Here is a 17,702-nt window from a genome sequence, read left to right as displayed (position 1 = left end):
GGGTTCGTCTCTGGAGGTGCTGCCTGCTGTCCTCCTGGTGAGATGGTCTGCAGCGGTCTCTGTAACCGAACAGTGACACATTATAAAGGACTGAGTGGGTGCGAACGCAAGAAATAAACTTCTCGATGTCCAGTGTGCTGTAGGAACCAAAGTCTTCATTGAAGCACGTCAGCATTCCGATTGGTTGTCACCAAGCTCATTACCATAAAGTTAAACAATTTTTAACTCCCCTCCAGACTGGACCACTCCGGTCGCTTTGGTTTCCCAAGACGAGTGGCTGACGACCAGGTCGCCCAAGTTACCGGGTTCTCAATGAAAATTAATGACTTCTGTCGTTTTGGAAGCTCTGGTTACTGTTGGTTTGAACGTACACTCAGTGTCAGAAAAGTTTGCCTTTTTGTCTCTCTCTGTCTTTGTTTGCTGCATGTTAGCAGGTTGACAGGATGCACCTATTGATAGTAATTATCACCTCCATATGGTGGTCACTGGCTATTCATGGGCTGGGATGCATGCTAATCGCTGACTGGTGGGAGCGTGCTGTCAATTTACGATTGATTGGCTATCATAGATATACACACGTACCTATGATCAAATGCGAGTGTCCTGTGGGGTTCATGAATCTGGTGTTGGTTTTTAGTGCCAAGGTTTTTTATGTGCAAATCCACTCAGATTTACTGACATTTCATGAATGAGACCCACTATGATGAGGCTCTAGCTAACGTCAGCTATATAAACTTAACCTTGAAGCCGCAGGTGGGAGCCTTTAGCTCTGATTAGCACAAGGCTAAACTATAAACGACAATTTCTCTCAATCCCTGAAATGCTTCAGCAGTAATTGACACGTATTTTATTTGTTTGTTGTCAAACTTTAATAAGTCTATCTTCCTTTTTGTGGGTTGCTTTGCAGTGTAGGCAGTTGTTGCCAAAGCTGGAATAACAGCTTTCTCTGTAGGGTTCTCCACTGTTGAATCAGGCTTTCACCAAAGAGACGTATATAGACAGCTGCATTTGTAGAGCAGCCAATATGAACATGGGCTAGATTTTGGAATAGGTGCAGAAGTCTAGTGTTCTCTCAGTCCACTTGAATTACAATATGCTCAAAGTTTAGTATGGGATTTTTGCAAAATGACTTGAAATTAAACTACCTACTCCAGCTTTACCTACATTTTGTTGTAAATGTTTTTGTAAAATCTTAAATGCGGGTCTTTTACTAGTATTTCTACAGATCAGTGTTACTACTTTACTTCAGTAAAACATATGAGTACTTGTTCCACCTCTAAATTTAAACGTACATTACTTTCTAATTGTGTATTTGAGATTACATTTTATACCAGACACGTCTGTGGGGTCACAGTCTGCACCCTCTGCCTCATTGAAAATATAGACATGAAAAATAAATCTGTCTCTGCTGTCGCTGCAAATGTCACAGCTGTTAAGAGATATCTGGGAGTAATTCACTATGATATGAGTCCCATTAATGGGGTCATGAGATTCGAATCAAGTGTTTGATCCTTTGGTCATGTGAGGGAATTATCCATCCTGCTGTCCTCACACTCCTGAATCATTTAACATACTGTGTTCATATCACTGAAGAAGATCTGTAAGCCAGGAAAACAGACACAGAGTACTGCTGATTTATAGAGGGATATTTATGTACATAATGTATAATTTATAATGTGATTAATAATTGTCTGTTATATTTACAGTGATTGTTAGATTCATCGTGAATCATTGTAAGTGTCTGTCTGTAAGCTTCGATAAATACATATTGTACTTTTACTCCACTATATCTATTTGACAGCTGCAGTTAATTTGCAGATTCAGATCAACAAATAAATCAACAAATATTGTAATTGAGAAATAAAGTATGATGACAGCTTGAGCTACTGGTTACTTTTCACAAGAAAATTTGACGTAACACAACTTGTGATGGATTAATAATGATAATAACTTTATTTAAGAAGTACCTTCAAAAACAGAGTTTACAAAGTGCTTTGTCGAACAAAGCAAATCAGAGCACGATATCCAAGAGGCAATGTAACAACATGAGCTTGTAACATAGGCAAACTCCGTCCATAGACAGACAGACAGACAGACAGACAAACAATGACCCAGTAAAATACTCAGAGAGGCTTCTGTAGTAGTTCCCACTACAGTCACAAGGACCACATTTCCCCATGATGACACAAACCATATTCACAAGGTGAAAACGGTACCAGTTGAGTGTTGTCATGGCTGGTAATGAATAAACCAGTTGTTCCCGACTTTTTTGCTCGTGGCTCTTCTAAAAAAGCTGCATGCAAGATGGGACACAAAGCTAGTGTGGGGTGGCCATGGCATAGCGAAGTATAATGCCATGTACGCAGCCAACCCTGGTTCGAATCCTGGCCGGAGGACCTTTACTGCATGTCACATCCCCTCTCTCTCCCGTGATTTCCTGTCTTGTAACTGTCAAATAAAGGTGTCTATGCAGGTAAAAAAATATTTGAAAAAAAAGAGTCTTTTTTTTTTATTCCATTTCCACCTATCGCAGTCCTCAGGAATCTCTGGTTATTTTAACATGTCGATTTTTAATCAGTTATTATGTTCAGGATAGGGTAATTTTCTAAGAGGCATTTCCTTATAGTGGATTAAAGTCCTCATCTCTTCACAAATTAGATTAGGGTAGCAATATTCAAGTGCTCTTAACTCATCCTATAGAATAACATTTATCAGTCGTCAGCTCATCATCTGTGTCACCTGTAATGTTACTGTTACTGTTAATGTTATGTTTGCTCTACTAATTGAGGCGCCATCTTGTGGTTACATAAAAACACAGCAATCCAGGCAACAGAACAAACCAAAAAATTCAAATCAAAGCTTAATACTTAAAGATAGGCCTTATTAAAAAGTTTATCTGTAAGCAAAAAGTAGCCTAAGGAAAAAAGAAATATTTGTTGTTCTTTACAGATATAATTAGATATAGATATAAATTGTTGGAGATACTGGAATTTGATTTTTTTTGGTTTGTTCTTTTCCAGGTGTGTTTTTATTTAACCACAAGATGGGGCCTAAATTAGTAAAGCAAACATAGGTAACAATACAGGTGACACAGTTGAAGGCCTGATGACTGAATAATGTCATTATATGATGCCTTATGATGTACGAGAAGGGGAACTGCCCATTTTTCCGACAGCCCATTGGTCCGACATCCCATTGTTCCGACCATATTAAACCCATTGTTCCGAAGTCCCGTTGTTCCGAAATCATCATGATACCCTGTGGTTAAGGTCTGGTTAGGTTTAGGCACAAAAACCATTTGGTTAGGGTCAGGAAAAGATCATGGCGTGGGTTAAAATGAAAAAGAAAGTGACAAACACATAAGCCGTGAGCCTGCTTCGCCTCAAGCCTTTCCCAGCTGACCCAGAGCCGGTCGCGGAGCCGCCGGGAGCCGTTCAGCACTGCGGAGAGCTCCCCACACAACCCAGACCCCAGAGTTAATAACAGGAGGGTATGGTGTTTCAATCTCTCCTCTCTATGACACTTGTATCTTGATCAGTAGCCTACTTTTGTTGCGTTGCTGATCCTCTATAGTACACAAATACAGTAATAATCACATATCGGAACAACGGGACGTCGGACTAATGAGAGGTCGGAACAATGAGAGGTCGAAATAATGCTACAGCACCGTATGACAATGTGCAAAAAGTGGTTTTCAACCCAGACAGTATTCATGTCCAGGGCCCTGATGAAGGCATAAATTGAAACGTTGGCTTTGATTCAGCGTGCCGTTTTTAGTTCTGCAGTTGACATTGTCACTGTGACCGTCCTACAGTTTCTTTAGCAGCAGCAGCAGCAGCAGCAGATGCGGCGTGCTTTCTTTTGTTGACGGACTTGACCAACTACCTATCAGATCTGGGGTGGCCACAGAGGTGGCCTATGAGTTTTGAGGGGTGGCCCAGGCCACCCCTCAAAATCGCCATTGCCAACTACACTTCCAGATGTCTATGAAAGCTCTTTCCCTCCTGAATTTCTCAAATGATCTCATTTAAATGATAGTTTGACATAAAATTTGAAAATATTTCACAAATAACAGCAAGAAATGAATATAAATTGTATCATTTCCTTTAACATGTGCATTGCAAGTTAGTCCTTTTTCCCCTTTTCTTACATAGGCTTTATAATTAAGGAGTGACTATTTGCACCCCAGTATAAATAGCCTTGGCCTCTCAGCTGGGCTATTTTCACCCCTGTATGACGTGTGACAAACTTTGCGTGTACAAAAAACCTAACTGACGCAGCCTTCCTGTCTGTACTGAAACCATTTCCCTCCGAAACGAAGCTTTTATTTTCTCTTATTTCACAGATAAGAAACTATAACTTGTGAAGACAGTAAAGCCTCCACTAAAATAGCATTTTAAGTCGTGTGTGATTTATTCTTCAGGGATTTATACTTAATCTCCACTTGTAGCTAGGCTAATTTATACAATGTAAAATACAATAGGCTTGTGCTAATGACATTAGCATTTTGTATTCGTTTGGAAAACGTTTTTAGTATGACAGTTGTTTTGTCTGTGAATCTTGTGAGTTATGATGGAGTCAAATTGTGTGCCATTACCTTTGTTTAATGTCGCTGTTGTCCCTGGTTTTTATATCAACCTGATCTCACAGAAATACGTGAAATGACCACGGCCTCTTAACACCGCATTCCGTGGTGGCAGCACGTAATGAGTTGAAATTACGTGCTGCCACCACGAAAACAATGCCAATGTAAAGTCAATTAGGGTCCTCTCCCGTGGTGGACACACGGATTCCCTGATTCAATCACGTCACGTCAACCTCGTTTTCCTCAATTATATCTTTAACATTCCTGTATACACACAAAAACGCGGAAGTGTTCTTGATATTAAAACGGCAAATACATTCCCCTGTTATAATTTCCCACCAATAATAATAATAATGATAATAACGTGATAGTTCGGCTGTTCTAGATATTTGTTATAGCCTATTCAAATATTCAATCACAAAAACGCTGTTTCTAGAGAACTTGCTGAAATATCTGAAATGAACCATCATGCCTACTTTTTCTTAACATATTTCATCTAGGTGCAGTGTCATTACTAGTTCAGCTTTACTAGACATTTGATATACCCGGTAGATGTATCTTTTTACGACCCTGTTTTACAACAAGCCGCAAAAAACCTACCGTCCCAAAAACGCCGTTTTTAGAGTACTATCTAAAATAACTATGATTTGCCAATATCCTTGCTTTTTTTCTTAACATAGTCCATCTAGGTGCAGTGTAATAACTACTTCGGCTTTACTAGATATTAGATTTATTCAGTAGAGCTAGCTTTTTACTAGCTTTTTACAACCCTATTTTACATGCCGCAAACGAACCTACTGTCCCAAAAACGCCGTTTCTAGTGTATTAGCTAAAATATCAAAAATTAGCCGACATCTTTACTTTTTCTTACCATAGTTCATCTAGGTGGAGTGTAATAACTAGTTCGGCTTTACTTGATATTAGATATATTCAGTAGATATATCTTTTTACAACCCTATTTAGAGCCCTACTTTGCAAATCAGAAGAACTACAACTATGTTGCTGATATGTATCAAACTGCATGGCGCGGTCCTAGGGAATTGTAGTTTTTTAAAAATCTAAGTGTTTTTCCCAGATTTGGAAGTTGTAAATATTGAATTGAGAGTACACTGTGGACTTTAAGGGGATGGTAAACACATTTGTGAAATCAGATTTTAAATATCTAATTTCTAAATGGGTGAAAATTAATTTTATCCATATTTTATCCATATCTGACAGCACCCACAGTTGTTAACTACACTCACATGATAGCTGAGGTCAAGAGCTCTCTATAACAGTTGGTCCCATGTCTGTACCCCCTTTCGTTGCTGAGTTATAAGCCCTCAAACATGCACTGAGGTCAAGGTTCAAAGGTCAATGGCTGAAAGCAGGAGCCATGTAGAATCTTCATACTGACATATGTTACTCTCCAGGTTGAGACCTTTCCAATGATGTATTTGGTTTAGCTCTGCGATGAAGTTTAGATTTCTTCATTTTTTGGACACAAGCCATGCCAGGTGTAGTTTCAAAGAGCACTTTGAAGGCCCCGTGTATAAAATGAGTTTTGTTTGTTTCTTTGCTTGTTCTTATCTTTTTTACTGTAGATAGTTAGTAAAATGAGTCATCCTCAGACAATACAATACTACTAAAAAGTAAAACCAATAATAACAATAATGAAATAAGCAAAAATAATATTAAAATCATATTGAAATGTTAAAATCTATTTACAGAGTGGAATGGTAGCCTAATAGATAACTTAGATAATATTTATTATTGTTTAGACACTTTATTATTGCTTAGATACTATTTAGCCTAATATTGTATTTACTTTTAGCATGTTCTACTTTTGAGTAATTTCCGAGAAGTTATGATAAAAAAAATAAAAAATGACAGACTATAGGAGACAACCTCTTCAATGTCTCACGTCAATTAATTAACACGATTTGTCGGCTTTTTATAATGCCTTTTTTTTTTGCTGCTGTCTCCAGTTGAGAGTGGTGATTTGCTAAATACATTCTACAATAATAATTAGATTAACATTTGGTCTATAATATTGTTGGCTATATTACGCATTTTAATTAAAAAAAAACCGGAAGAATAAAAGAAATAAACACCGAAATAATTACTTTTTTTAATTGATACTCCTCTCTGACACACACACACACACACACACACACACACACACACACACACACACACGCATTGAACACGCGATTGAATGAGTGAATGAATGAATGAATGAATGAACATTGGAAGTGGTTCAGCCGCAGTCCCGCCGGCTGGCTCACATTGAGATTACATTTGTTTTTTATTACTAACAAAATGTTTTATATTGACCGTATGAATGGTTTCGTTTTCAAATAAATATTTGGAAACGAAATTATGCTTTGGTGTACTTTTACAGAGTTTTGCAATATGTATATAGCCTACCTGTATCAAAATGTATAATTTTCAGCAGCGGTTTGTGTGACAGCTGCCATGGTCGGACGTATAACCAGCGGGGCAGCCGTTCTGTGGCGCTGGCTTGGGGTCCACTCTCCCCTGGTGGAGTGGAGGGTGGCCGGGTTGCCAGGGGCAGACGGCTCCATGTGATGGTGTTTCCTCTCTGGTTCTTCCGTGCTCAGCCTTATTTTTATCTTCCTATTTATTTATTTATTACTGCCGTTTGGATTCAGTTATGGCAGACAGATGGCAATCTAAAATGGAATGAAGCCCACAGACGGCGGACAGCAGCTACAAAACAGTAGTGGAACGCGCCCCATCCGCCCACAGCACAATGCTCTTAAAGCCCTACGCTATCAAAAGCTGGCAAAATACATTTATTTTATTTTATGGCCTTGACATTAACCTGTCATATTGTTGAGTTATCAAGGACACTTCCGCGTTTTTGTGTGTATACAGGAATGTTAAAGATATCATTGAGGAAAACGAGGTTGACGTGACGTGATTGAATCAGGGAATCCGTGTGTCCACCACGGGAGAGGACCCTAATTGACTTTACATCGGCATTGTTTTCGTGGTGGCAGCACGTAATTTCAACCCATTACGTGCTGCCACCACGGAATGCGGTGTTAAGAGGCCGTGGTCATTTCACGTATTTCTGTGAGATCAGGTTGTTTTATATATGAGAAGAGGGAAAGATGGCTGGCCACTAGGCTAATGTATACAGTGTAAAATGCCATAGGCTTGTGCTAATAATGTTAGCATGTTTTATTTGTTTGGAAAACATGTTTAATACAGGGCAGTTGTTTTGTCAGTGAACTTTGTGAGTTGTAATGGAGCAAAACTGTGTGCTGTTACCTTTGTTAAATGTTGCTGTTGTCCCTGGTTTTATATGAGAAGAGGGAAAGATCGCTAGTTGCTAGGCTAATTTATACAATGCAAAATGCCATAGGCTTGTGCTAATAATGTTAGCATGTTGTATTTGTGGGGAAAATGTGTCCGGATTAACCCAAGTGTTTGTCTGTGAATGCTGCGAGTTATAGTGAAGCTGATTTGTGTACTTGTGTTTGAAATCATCTCTATTAAGCCATGTTTAATGAGTGTTTTGGGTGTGTATTGAATCAACAAAACTTTACAGCACCTCACAGAAACCTCCGTAGCCACTAGTGTTTTGGAGGTGTAACTGCAGAGTGACACAGATGCACCACCGCAGAAGTAAAAATGCTCACAACGGTGTGGGTAACATGCATAGGCTACATGTGTAGGGTCTACGCACAACCATAAATCCGCTTAAAGAAAAGACACTTGGCATGGTTGCATTGTAATACTAGGATAGTTAGCTATGTAGCTAACCTAGGTCCTGAGGGTTGAGGTTGAGAGGATAATAATTTAGTTGTACAAAATGAGGGTACAAATATTTGCACCAAGGTGGGTATAAATAGCACACATCACTATGATCCAGTGTATGAATAGCATCCACTTCTTCTTTTTTTAAATTTTTTTTTTAATTAAGCACAAAAGGTTGCCCAAGTATTATACATAATACATTATTATAGGCTAAGTAAAAAGAAACCAAAAATATAAAAAACAAATAATCACAACACGAGACAACAACACAAGATAGAAAAACACAACAAAATAGGGCTGCATAGCCGTACAGTCTTGTTGGAGTTGCACTCAAGTTCGCCACAATGTCCAAAATCACATGGGGGCCTGAAAAAAAGGCCACACCCATACGGAAACGCCAACTCTCCCTAAAAGAAAACAACAACACTAGCGTGTTGTGAAAATGACTGCCTACATATTGTGTACAATGCACAAACACATCACAAATAATACACATGTGCATCTTGTACAACGTGTGCAACAATAAAAAATAAAAATAAATAAATATATATATGTTTATCTGGCACCATTGTATCAACATGAGCTCAAAGACATGAAAGCGACATCTAACCATCATGTCCTTATTACATAACAAATCATAACACATTGACAATCAAAATACTCACAACCAAATACATTTACAGTTGTGTAATCCTAAGAAAAAAAAAAACAAAAAACAAAACACAACACAACAGCAACAGAGCACCAGATCACAGTTTCAGAATTATACCAAGCAAAACCCATTTCTAAGTGTAAAGAGATGTAGTTAACTGATCCACGTAAGAAATAAAAGACTGCCATATTACACTAAATTTACCAGTAGCTCCTAATACATATCTAACCTTTTCAACTTTGAGAAAATACATGACATCACAGATCCACCTGCCAAAGGAAGGAGGGCAGTCACTCTTACAGTTTAAAAGAATAAGATGTCTTGCCAAAAGAGCAGAATAAGCTATACAATTCAGTTGAGCATTCGTTAAAATGAGATCCCCTGATGGCACACCAAAAAGAGCAAGGAACGGACATGGTTTAATTGTACAGCCTACTATTTTTGAGTATAGTTTATATATAGAAGAATAAAATAGAAGATATAGAAGATATAGATATAGAAGACCAAAACGTTAGTAAAGTGGGACATGACCAGAATGTGTGGTAAAGGCAGGCAGGGGCTTGCTTGCATCTGTCACATGTGGGGCTAATTTCCAGAAAAATTCGAGAGAGCTTGACCTTAGATGAAGACGGTGAACAATCTTAAATTGAATAAGAGCATGCCTTCTACAGATAGATGAAGAATAAATGTTTTTAAGAATTTTAGACCACTTCTGATATGCTTCAAGATCATTCTCCCACTTTTCCTTTATAGACACAAGTGAAGAGTCTTCCAACTCAAAAATAAATGTATAAAGCTTGGATATTGTTCCCTTGACTTCTGGTTTGATTTCCAAGATCAAATCAAGAGATGTTTTTGGTGGCATGGAGAAATAATGTATACACTGACTTTTAATAAAATTTCTAATTTGCAAATTGCAAAAAAAATTAAAAAAAAACCCTATGTGGAGGAAGATTACATTTGTTCTTGATCTGATTGAATGACATCAAAGTTCCTTCATTATACAGAAAGCTTATATTTGAAATATCTGCTTTGGACCACTGATCAAATGCTTTGTCGATGAGGGAGGCTGGGAACAGATGGTTAGCTGCAATAGGGGCATATATAGACTGGGAAAATAATCTGTAATGTTTCCTGAACTGAGACCAAATTTTCAAAGAGTGTAAGACCACTGGGTTCAGACAGGCTTGGGGGGTGCGCAAAGGGATTGATGAGCACAGAAGGGCAGAGAGTGAAAATCGAGTGCAGGAACTTGAGTTTGTAGCCAAGCAGGAGTATCATGAGAAGTGGTATCAAACAGCCAATAAAGCATAGTCTTGATATTTACTGCCCAGTAATAAATTTGAAAGCTCGGAAGAGCCATACCACCATGCATCTTTGGTCTTTGCAAGAATACTTTCCGAATCCGAGCTGTTTTATTGCTCCAAATAAATGATGAAATTAAGCTGTCCAGCTTTTTAAAGAAAGACTTTGTGAGAAAGAGTGGAATGCATTGAAATAAATATAAAAACTTAGGAAGAATGTTTGTTTTAACTGTTAATTTGTCCGATTAATGATAGAGGCATATTAGACCAGCGCAGAAGATCCCGCCGGGTATGATTCAGAAGTGGAGTGAAATTGGCTTTTAACAATTGAGAGTAAGATTTTGTAAGAGATATATGAAGGTAATTTAATTTATTATTTATTATTTTAAATGGTAGGGAATTAAAAGAGATTTGACTGGTGGCAGTATTGAAAATAGGTAGTAGCTCACTTTTGTCAAGATTGAGTTTATATCCTGAAAACTTACCAAAGTCTTCAAGAGTATGAAGAATATGTGGAATAGATAAAAGAGGATCAGATACATATAAAAGAACATCATCTGCATATAATGAAATTTTACAAATAGCATCCACTTCTAATTGTACAGGGGTGCAAATAGCATACGTTGCTATTTAGCAATATGTTGATATTTGCACCAGGGTGAAAATAGCCCTTACCTTGTAATTACCAGTCACAACAATGTCACAGCATCACTTTGTGAGTCTGTGTGTTGTGCGTCATTATGGGAAAATGTGGTCCGGGTGAAATTTATTGTAGTGGGAACTGGGAACTACCACAGAGGTGGTTTTGAGTATTTTACCAAGTGTATAAATGTCTGTCTGTCTGTCTGTGGACAGATTTTGTGAATGCAATAACGTCACAACTGTGCAAGATAGTCAGGACACTTAACAGGTGTGTACCAATGACAAATCACAATGACAGCTGAGTTTGAGGATGGGTGTGGTCTGAGCAAGGCTGCTGGAAGTAGGGAAGGAGCCCACTTTATGCAACCGGCTGACATTTGCTTTAAATTAGGGTCTGTTGTATCGTGGCTGCAGTGATCCTGTCATAAGATGAACTCCATTAGGATGGTTCTGGTAATCCATCTCTTCTGGTTGTGGAATGGATTAACTGTAGTTTTAGGTGCAGTTGCTTATGTTGTTTTACAAATTAAATCCACCACTGACTCAGTAAATTCATTGATGTCATCAGTGATGTCGTCAGTGGTTTCCTGGAACGTTTTCCAGACTCTGATTGGCTCCACCTCTTTTGTGTCACTGGGGGGATGCATCATAGTTCATTTCATATCTTGTCCTCAACACGATGTCTGCGTGGGTGCTCCTCTCGAACACCAGCAGTGACTCCGCTCTGCAGCTGCCTCTGAACGGCACATAGCAGTGATCCAGAGTGTTTATTCCCCTTGTGGCACAGGGTGAGAGCTGTCACACCAATCCTTTATCACCATAAAGCACACACTTTCTGGTTGAAGGCGCGTCTTCTACCTGAGAGAGGGAGAGAAGTCAATCAAACACAGATTCCCATGCAGTCCTGAGAGGAGCTCTAATGTGCTAAATAATTAAACACATCTGTCTGGATGAACCAGACTCTGCAGCTGTAAGTGTCTTGTTAAGCCAGAATGAACAGGACTAGGACCCCTGAACTAGCCCACCTGAACAAAACACAATGACTGTCACTGTAAATCTTTGTTTAAATGACCTGTTGTCGTTTCTGTCTGCAGGGTCTGAAGCCAATGGACTTTAACGGTTTGGCCGACCCATATGTCAAACTGCACCTGCTGCCTGGAGCCTGTAAGGTGAGACTCAACCACTGACATGTCAACAAAGGTTTGATTAAATTGAGTTATAGAATAATTTAAGATTAGTTGAGACTGATGACTCTTGTGTTGAGTTAAAATCATAAAAATGCATTGATTTACACATTAAAATACAGTAGTAGCTCTATATTTATCATGATATTGTTATGTAAACTTTGGGTTAGGGTGTTAGAAATTAAATTCACCATGTATACATTCTTTTTGATGCAGCTGAGGTGCAGTTAAAAGATATTTGCATTGGAGTGACAGTAGAGCGCGGATTTGTCTGATTTCAGATGAGATCACTTATTAAAACTCATGAAATTAAATCATCCTCACTCACAGCTGATGTGTGGAGCATAAAAGTAACTGGTGCACTGATTGAAAAGCAAAATTCATCTGCTATTTTGTTTAAGTCTTTGGAAAAGTGGAATGTGTTTTCTGCAGTTCGCTGTTATCTTAACAAACTAAACCTCTTAAGCTAACCCAAATGACTGTTTCAAATCCATTTTTTTTTATTACGGTTTAAATGTGAGTCTGTAGCGTTGGCGCAACCTGACCACAATTAATGAATGTTAAGCCTTGATTACATTAAATTCAATCTTAAATGAGATTTGGAAAGATTTAATCCAGGTTTAAATGTTTTCCAACAATGAGAGAGAGAGAGAGGGAGAACTTTGAAATCTGGCTACATTTTGTGGACTACAGTGTGGAGCTGCAGAGTGTGAAATGCGCGACTATGATCAATATTTTTCAATCTGTCTGTCTGACTGTCTGTGTGTGTGTGTGTTTGTGTGTATGTTCAGGCCAATAAGCTGAAGACGAAGACGATCCGTAACTCCCTGAATCCAGTGTGGAATGAAACACTCACTTACGTCGGGATCACAGAAGAAGACATGCACAGGAAGACACTCAGGTGTGTGTGTGTGTGTGCATGCGTGACACTTGGAATGATTCATGCCTGGTTTCATCGGGTCTCATTTTAGACTGATTACACTTACACAGCCAGTAATCGAGCGCAGAGACGTCTTGACATTCAGACATGCGCTCAGTTGTCATCTTTGATTAATTTAAGTGTCAGAGCAGAAAGCCGCTGTGTTAGACATACAGAGCTCAAGAGGTGACGTGATCTTTGTAGTTTTCAGCTCTTGTTCATTCATGAAAACACGTGCAATAAACATTCATCAGCTTGGATTCAAGTGCAACATAATCAGTGGTGCTATTTGGAGAAATGTGCACTTTCTTTCAATGAAGCCTGATGTGGTTTTTAACTTGCTGCAGTCGGCATGCAGCCTGAAGGAGCTCAGTACGTGCTGATGTGTTTTCCACCCTTTAATGATGAATTAATGTTTCTCCCATAGATGGCACAAAGAGGGGGGTGAGCGTTCATAATCAAAAGAAGTGAAACAACAGTGTGGAGAGCCTTTAATTACAAAGCTCAGGAGCAAACATTTAATCTTAACTAAAAATGAAGATTGTGACTATGAATGAACCTCTTAGGAAATGTAATAAAGAAAGTGTGTGTGTGTGTGTGTGTGTGTGTGTGTGTGTGTGTGTGTGAAAACACAAAACACAATGGCTTTGAAGGATATTGATCAGTAACAATTTGCACTGAAGTGAAGTGGAATTCTCTTCAGTCCAGAATCAGGACCCTGTCTTCCTCCTGTAGTCTACCATCAAAAGACATATTCAGAGCCTTTTACTTAAAAGATAACTTCGACACTGACTGAGAGAGCAGCTGCAGAACAAGCACATGGGGCAACTGAACACTATCACTGTATATCTGTTATTTTGACACAGAGTGGCTCACATTGTTATTAGAAGTGTCTGAAGTGTCTCTTTACCTTTGCCTTGAATGCCAGTCTGTTTGTTATTGCCCCGTTAAGCAGAAGTCTCTTCCTGTAATATCAAAAATGCCACCTGTTGCAGTCAGACAACAGTGGAAACATGAGATTTGGAGAGAGTATAATAACTGGAGTAGTTTATCGAAAATGTATTTTAGTGTTTTCTAAAAGATTTTCAAATTCATGGATGATTGTTTACCTGATTTGACAATGTGGCTCAGGACTTTGAATTTGATCACCGATATGGTGATAACATATGGCGATATGCCATATGTCAAACACCATAGAAGAACATTCTGCACATGCAGAGTGATTTGTTTTCCTCTTGGCGCTAGTGATAAAAACAATGATAAACTACATTTTAACCTTATGTAGCATAGTTAGCTGCTATACACTTACTAATATTGGGCACAGCAGACGTCTTTGTGCGCAGATCAATCAATCAATCAATCAATCAATCAATTGTATTTATAAAGCCCAATATCACAAATCACAATTTGCCTCACAGGGCTTTACAGCATACGACATCCCTCTGTCCTTAGGACCCTCGCAGCGGATAAGGAAAAACTCCCCAAAAAAACCCCTTTAATGGGGAAAAAAAACGGTAGAAACCTCAGGAAGAGCAACTGAGGAGGGATCCCTCTTCCAGGACGGACAGACGTGCAATAGATGTCGTACAGAACAGATCAGCATAATAAATTAACAGTAATCTGTATGACACAATGAGACAGAGAGAGAGACAGAGAGAGAGATGCAGGTAATAACAGTAGCTTACAACAACATTATTGAAAGTAATAATATTATAGTTATAGTTCTGGCTACTGTGGTACAATATGTTGAAAGTATGTATTAATATCTGGCAGTATACATGTGTGACAATAGTCATATGTGTATAATAACAGTAGAAGTATGACTAATGACTAATGATGGCAGCAGCAGCAGGAGGCATCTGGCAGGACCACGGCAGCAGCACAACCACACACGTCACGCTGTCCAGGCACCGCTGCGGTATGAGTTATTCTGAGAGACAGTGGAGCACAAAGGCTCCGGAGAAGAAGCCAAGTTAGTGACATCCAGAATGGCCGAGTTAGCAAGATGCAGTAATAGAATACGAGAGGGAGAGAGAGAGAGAGAGAGAGAGAAGGTGCCCGGTGTATTATAGGGGGGTCCTCCGGCAGACTAGGCCTAAGTCAGCCTAACTAGGGGCTGGTACAGGGCAAGCCTGAGCCAGCCCTAACTATAAGCTTTATCAAAGAGGAAAGTCTTAAGTCTAGTCTTAAATGTGGAGACGGTGTCTGCCTCCCGAACCGTAACAGGAAGATGATTCCACAGGAGAGGAGCCTAATAGCTGAAGGCTCTAGCTCCTGATCTACTTTTGGAGACTTTAGGGACCATGAGTAACCCTGCATTCTCAGAGCGCAGTGTTCTGGTGGGATAATATGGCACTATGAGCTCTCTAAGATATGACGGAGCTTGACCATTTAGAGCTTTATAAGTTAACAGTAGGATTTTAAATTCAGTTCTGGATTTTACAGGGAGCCAGTGCAGAGAAGCTAAAACAGGAGAAATATGATCTCGTTTCTTAGTTCCTGTTAGTACACGTGCTGCTGCATTCTGAATTAGCTGGAGAGTTTTTAAGGACTTACTAGAGCTACCTGATAATAGAGAGTTACAGTAATCCAGCCTAGAGGTAACAAAAGCGTGGACCAATTTTTCTGCATCTTTTCAGGTCAGGATAGGCCTAATTTTCGCAATATTACGCAGATGAAAAAATGCAGTCCGTGAGGTTTGTTTTAAATGAGAATTAAAAGACAAATCTTGATCAAATATTACTCCAAGGTTTTTTACGGTAGTGCTAGAAGCCAGAGCAATGCCATCTAGAGAAACTATGTCATCAGATAAAGAGTCTCTGAGTTGTTTGGGGCCAAGAACAATAACTTCAGTTTTGTCTGAATTTAACATCAGGAAATTGGTGCTCATCCAAGTTTTTATGTCTTTAAGGCAGTTATGGAGTTTAGTTAATTGATTACTTTCTTCTGGCTTCATCGATAAATACAACTGAGTATCATCTGCATAACAATGGAAATTTATAGAGTGATTTCTAATAATGTTACCTAAAGGAAGCATATATAGAGTAAATAGGATTGGTCCGAGCACAGAACCTTGCAGAACTCCAAAACAAACTTTGGTACGTAAGGATGATTCATTATGAACATCAACAAACTGAAAACGATCAGATAAATAAGATTTAAACCAGCTTAGTGCAAAACCTTTAAGGCCAATTAAGTGATCCAGTCTCTGCAGTAGAATTTGATGGTCAATTGTGTCAAACGCCGCACTAAGATCTAATAAAACAAGTACAGAGACGAGTCCTTTGTCTGAAGCAATTAGAAGGTCATTTGTAATTTTAACTAGAGCTGTCTCAGTGCTATGATGCACTCTAAATCCTGACTGAAATTCCTCAAATAAATTATTATCATGGAGAAAATCACACAGCTGGTCTGCGACTACTTTCTCAAGGATCTTTGACATAAAGGGAAGATTAGATATTGGTCTATAGTTGGCTAACACCTCTGGGTCCAGGGTGGGCTTTTTTAGTAGAGGTTTAATTACAGCTGCCTTAAAAGACTGTGGTACATAGCCTGTTAATAAGGATATATTGATCATATCTAATATATGAGTGTTAACTAAAGGAAAGACCTCCTTAAGTAGCCTAGTTGGGATGGGGTCTAAGAGACACATTGATGATTTAGATGAAGAAATCACTGCTGTCAATTCTTGAAGAGAAATTGGGGAGAAGCAATCTAAATATAGTGGTGTATGTATGTAGTGGTGATGTTGATGCAGCAGTGCTAAGTTTATTTGTAAGCTTGTAAGTAGTCCCAAAAGTGCTAACAAAACGTAAACAACCCGGCATATATCCGCCATTGTTGTTGTGGTTCCCGGGCACCTAATGGGCATGTGCAACCTGGGTTTATAGAAGTGTATATTCTTAAAAATGTTCACTTTGGAAGCCGTTTTTGAAAATTTCCATTTTTGTCGAGAAAAACAAAGGTTACATGTAAATGATATGTGCAAACGCAAAGATAAATACCTGTTTTCAAAAATATACAGAACCGTATAAACAGGCCTTGAGGCAGACGCCACTGTTCATATCGTGGAAAGTTGTATTAGTAGACTGTAACAATAAAATGAAAGGATGACTTGCTGCCTCTTGCAGCAGCTGTAGTCAAAGAAAAAAATAACTTAATTCACTGGATTGACTGCCGGCAAATGTTAAGGTGGAACGTTTACTTGTAACGTTACTCAATGCATGGCATGAATCCATCAACACACCTTAAATTTTACTGTGACAACTTTGACCATTACTTTAGTTTTTATATGACATACACTTTTAGTAATGAGTGGATCTTCAAGAATTTATATATATTAATTTTGACCGTGTTATTTTATTTTGTCGTTCATTACATCTTGCTGATGCTTCTTGTTATTACACTATCCCTTTTGCTGCTGTAACACTACACATTTCACCTGGCCTGAGCCGCATTGTCAAAATCAGGTAAAAATCATCCATGATGCTGAAAATCTTTTAAACAATAAAATACATTTTCGATAAACTACTCAGGTTATTATACTCTTTAAATCTCACTCATGTTTCCACTGTTGTCTGACTGCAAGAAGGGTCATCTGTGACATCACGTGATATTTCATGAAGCATGTGACTTAAGCCCCGTTTCC

The 17,702-nt window shown here is 38.7% G+C and overlaps 1 protein-coding gene across 1 annotated transcript in view; it reads left to right on the top strand.

Moving 5' to 3' along the window:
* The window catches only part of doc2a (double C2-like domains, alpha), a 116,787-nt gene that overhangs the window by 51,774 nt on the left and 47,311 nt on the right, over positions 1–17,702 (top strand). The window contains exons 4-5 of the mRNA XM_033644373.2: positions 12,046–12,120; positions 12,927–13,036. Coding sequence (XP_033500264.1) covers positions 12,046–12,120; positions 12,927–13,036 — 185 coding nt within the window. The remainder of the gene's footprint in view (positions 1–12,045; positions 12,121–12,926; positions 13,037–17,702) is intronic.

The sequence above is a fragment of the Epinephelus lanceolatus genome, chromosome 18, assembly GCF_041903045.1.
Source record: "Epinephelus lanceolatus isolate andai-2023 chromosome 18, ASM4190304v1, whole genome shotgun sequence".
NCBI lineage: Eukaryota > Metazoa > Chordata > Actinopteri > Perciformes > Serranidae > Epinephelus > Epinephelus lanceolatus.
The sequence above is the reverse complement of the archived record's forward strand: the minus strand, read 5'-3'. Positions and strand labels throughout refer to the sequence as shown.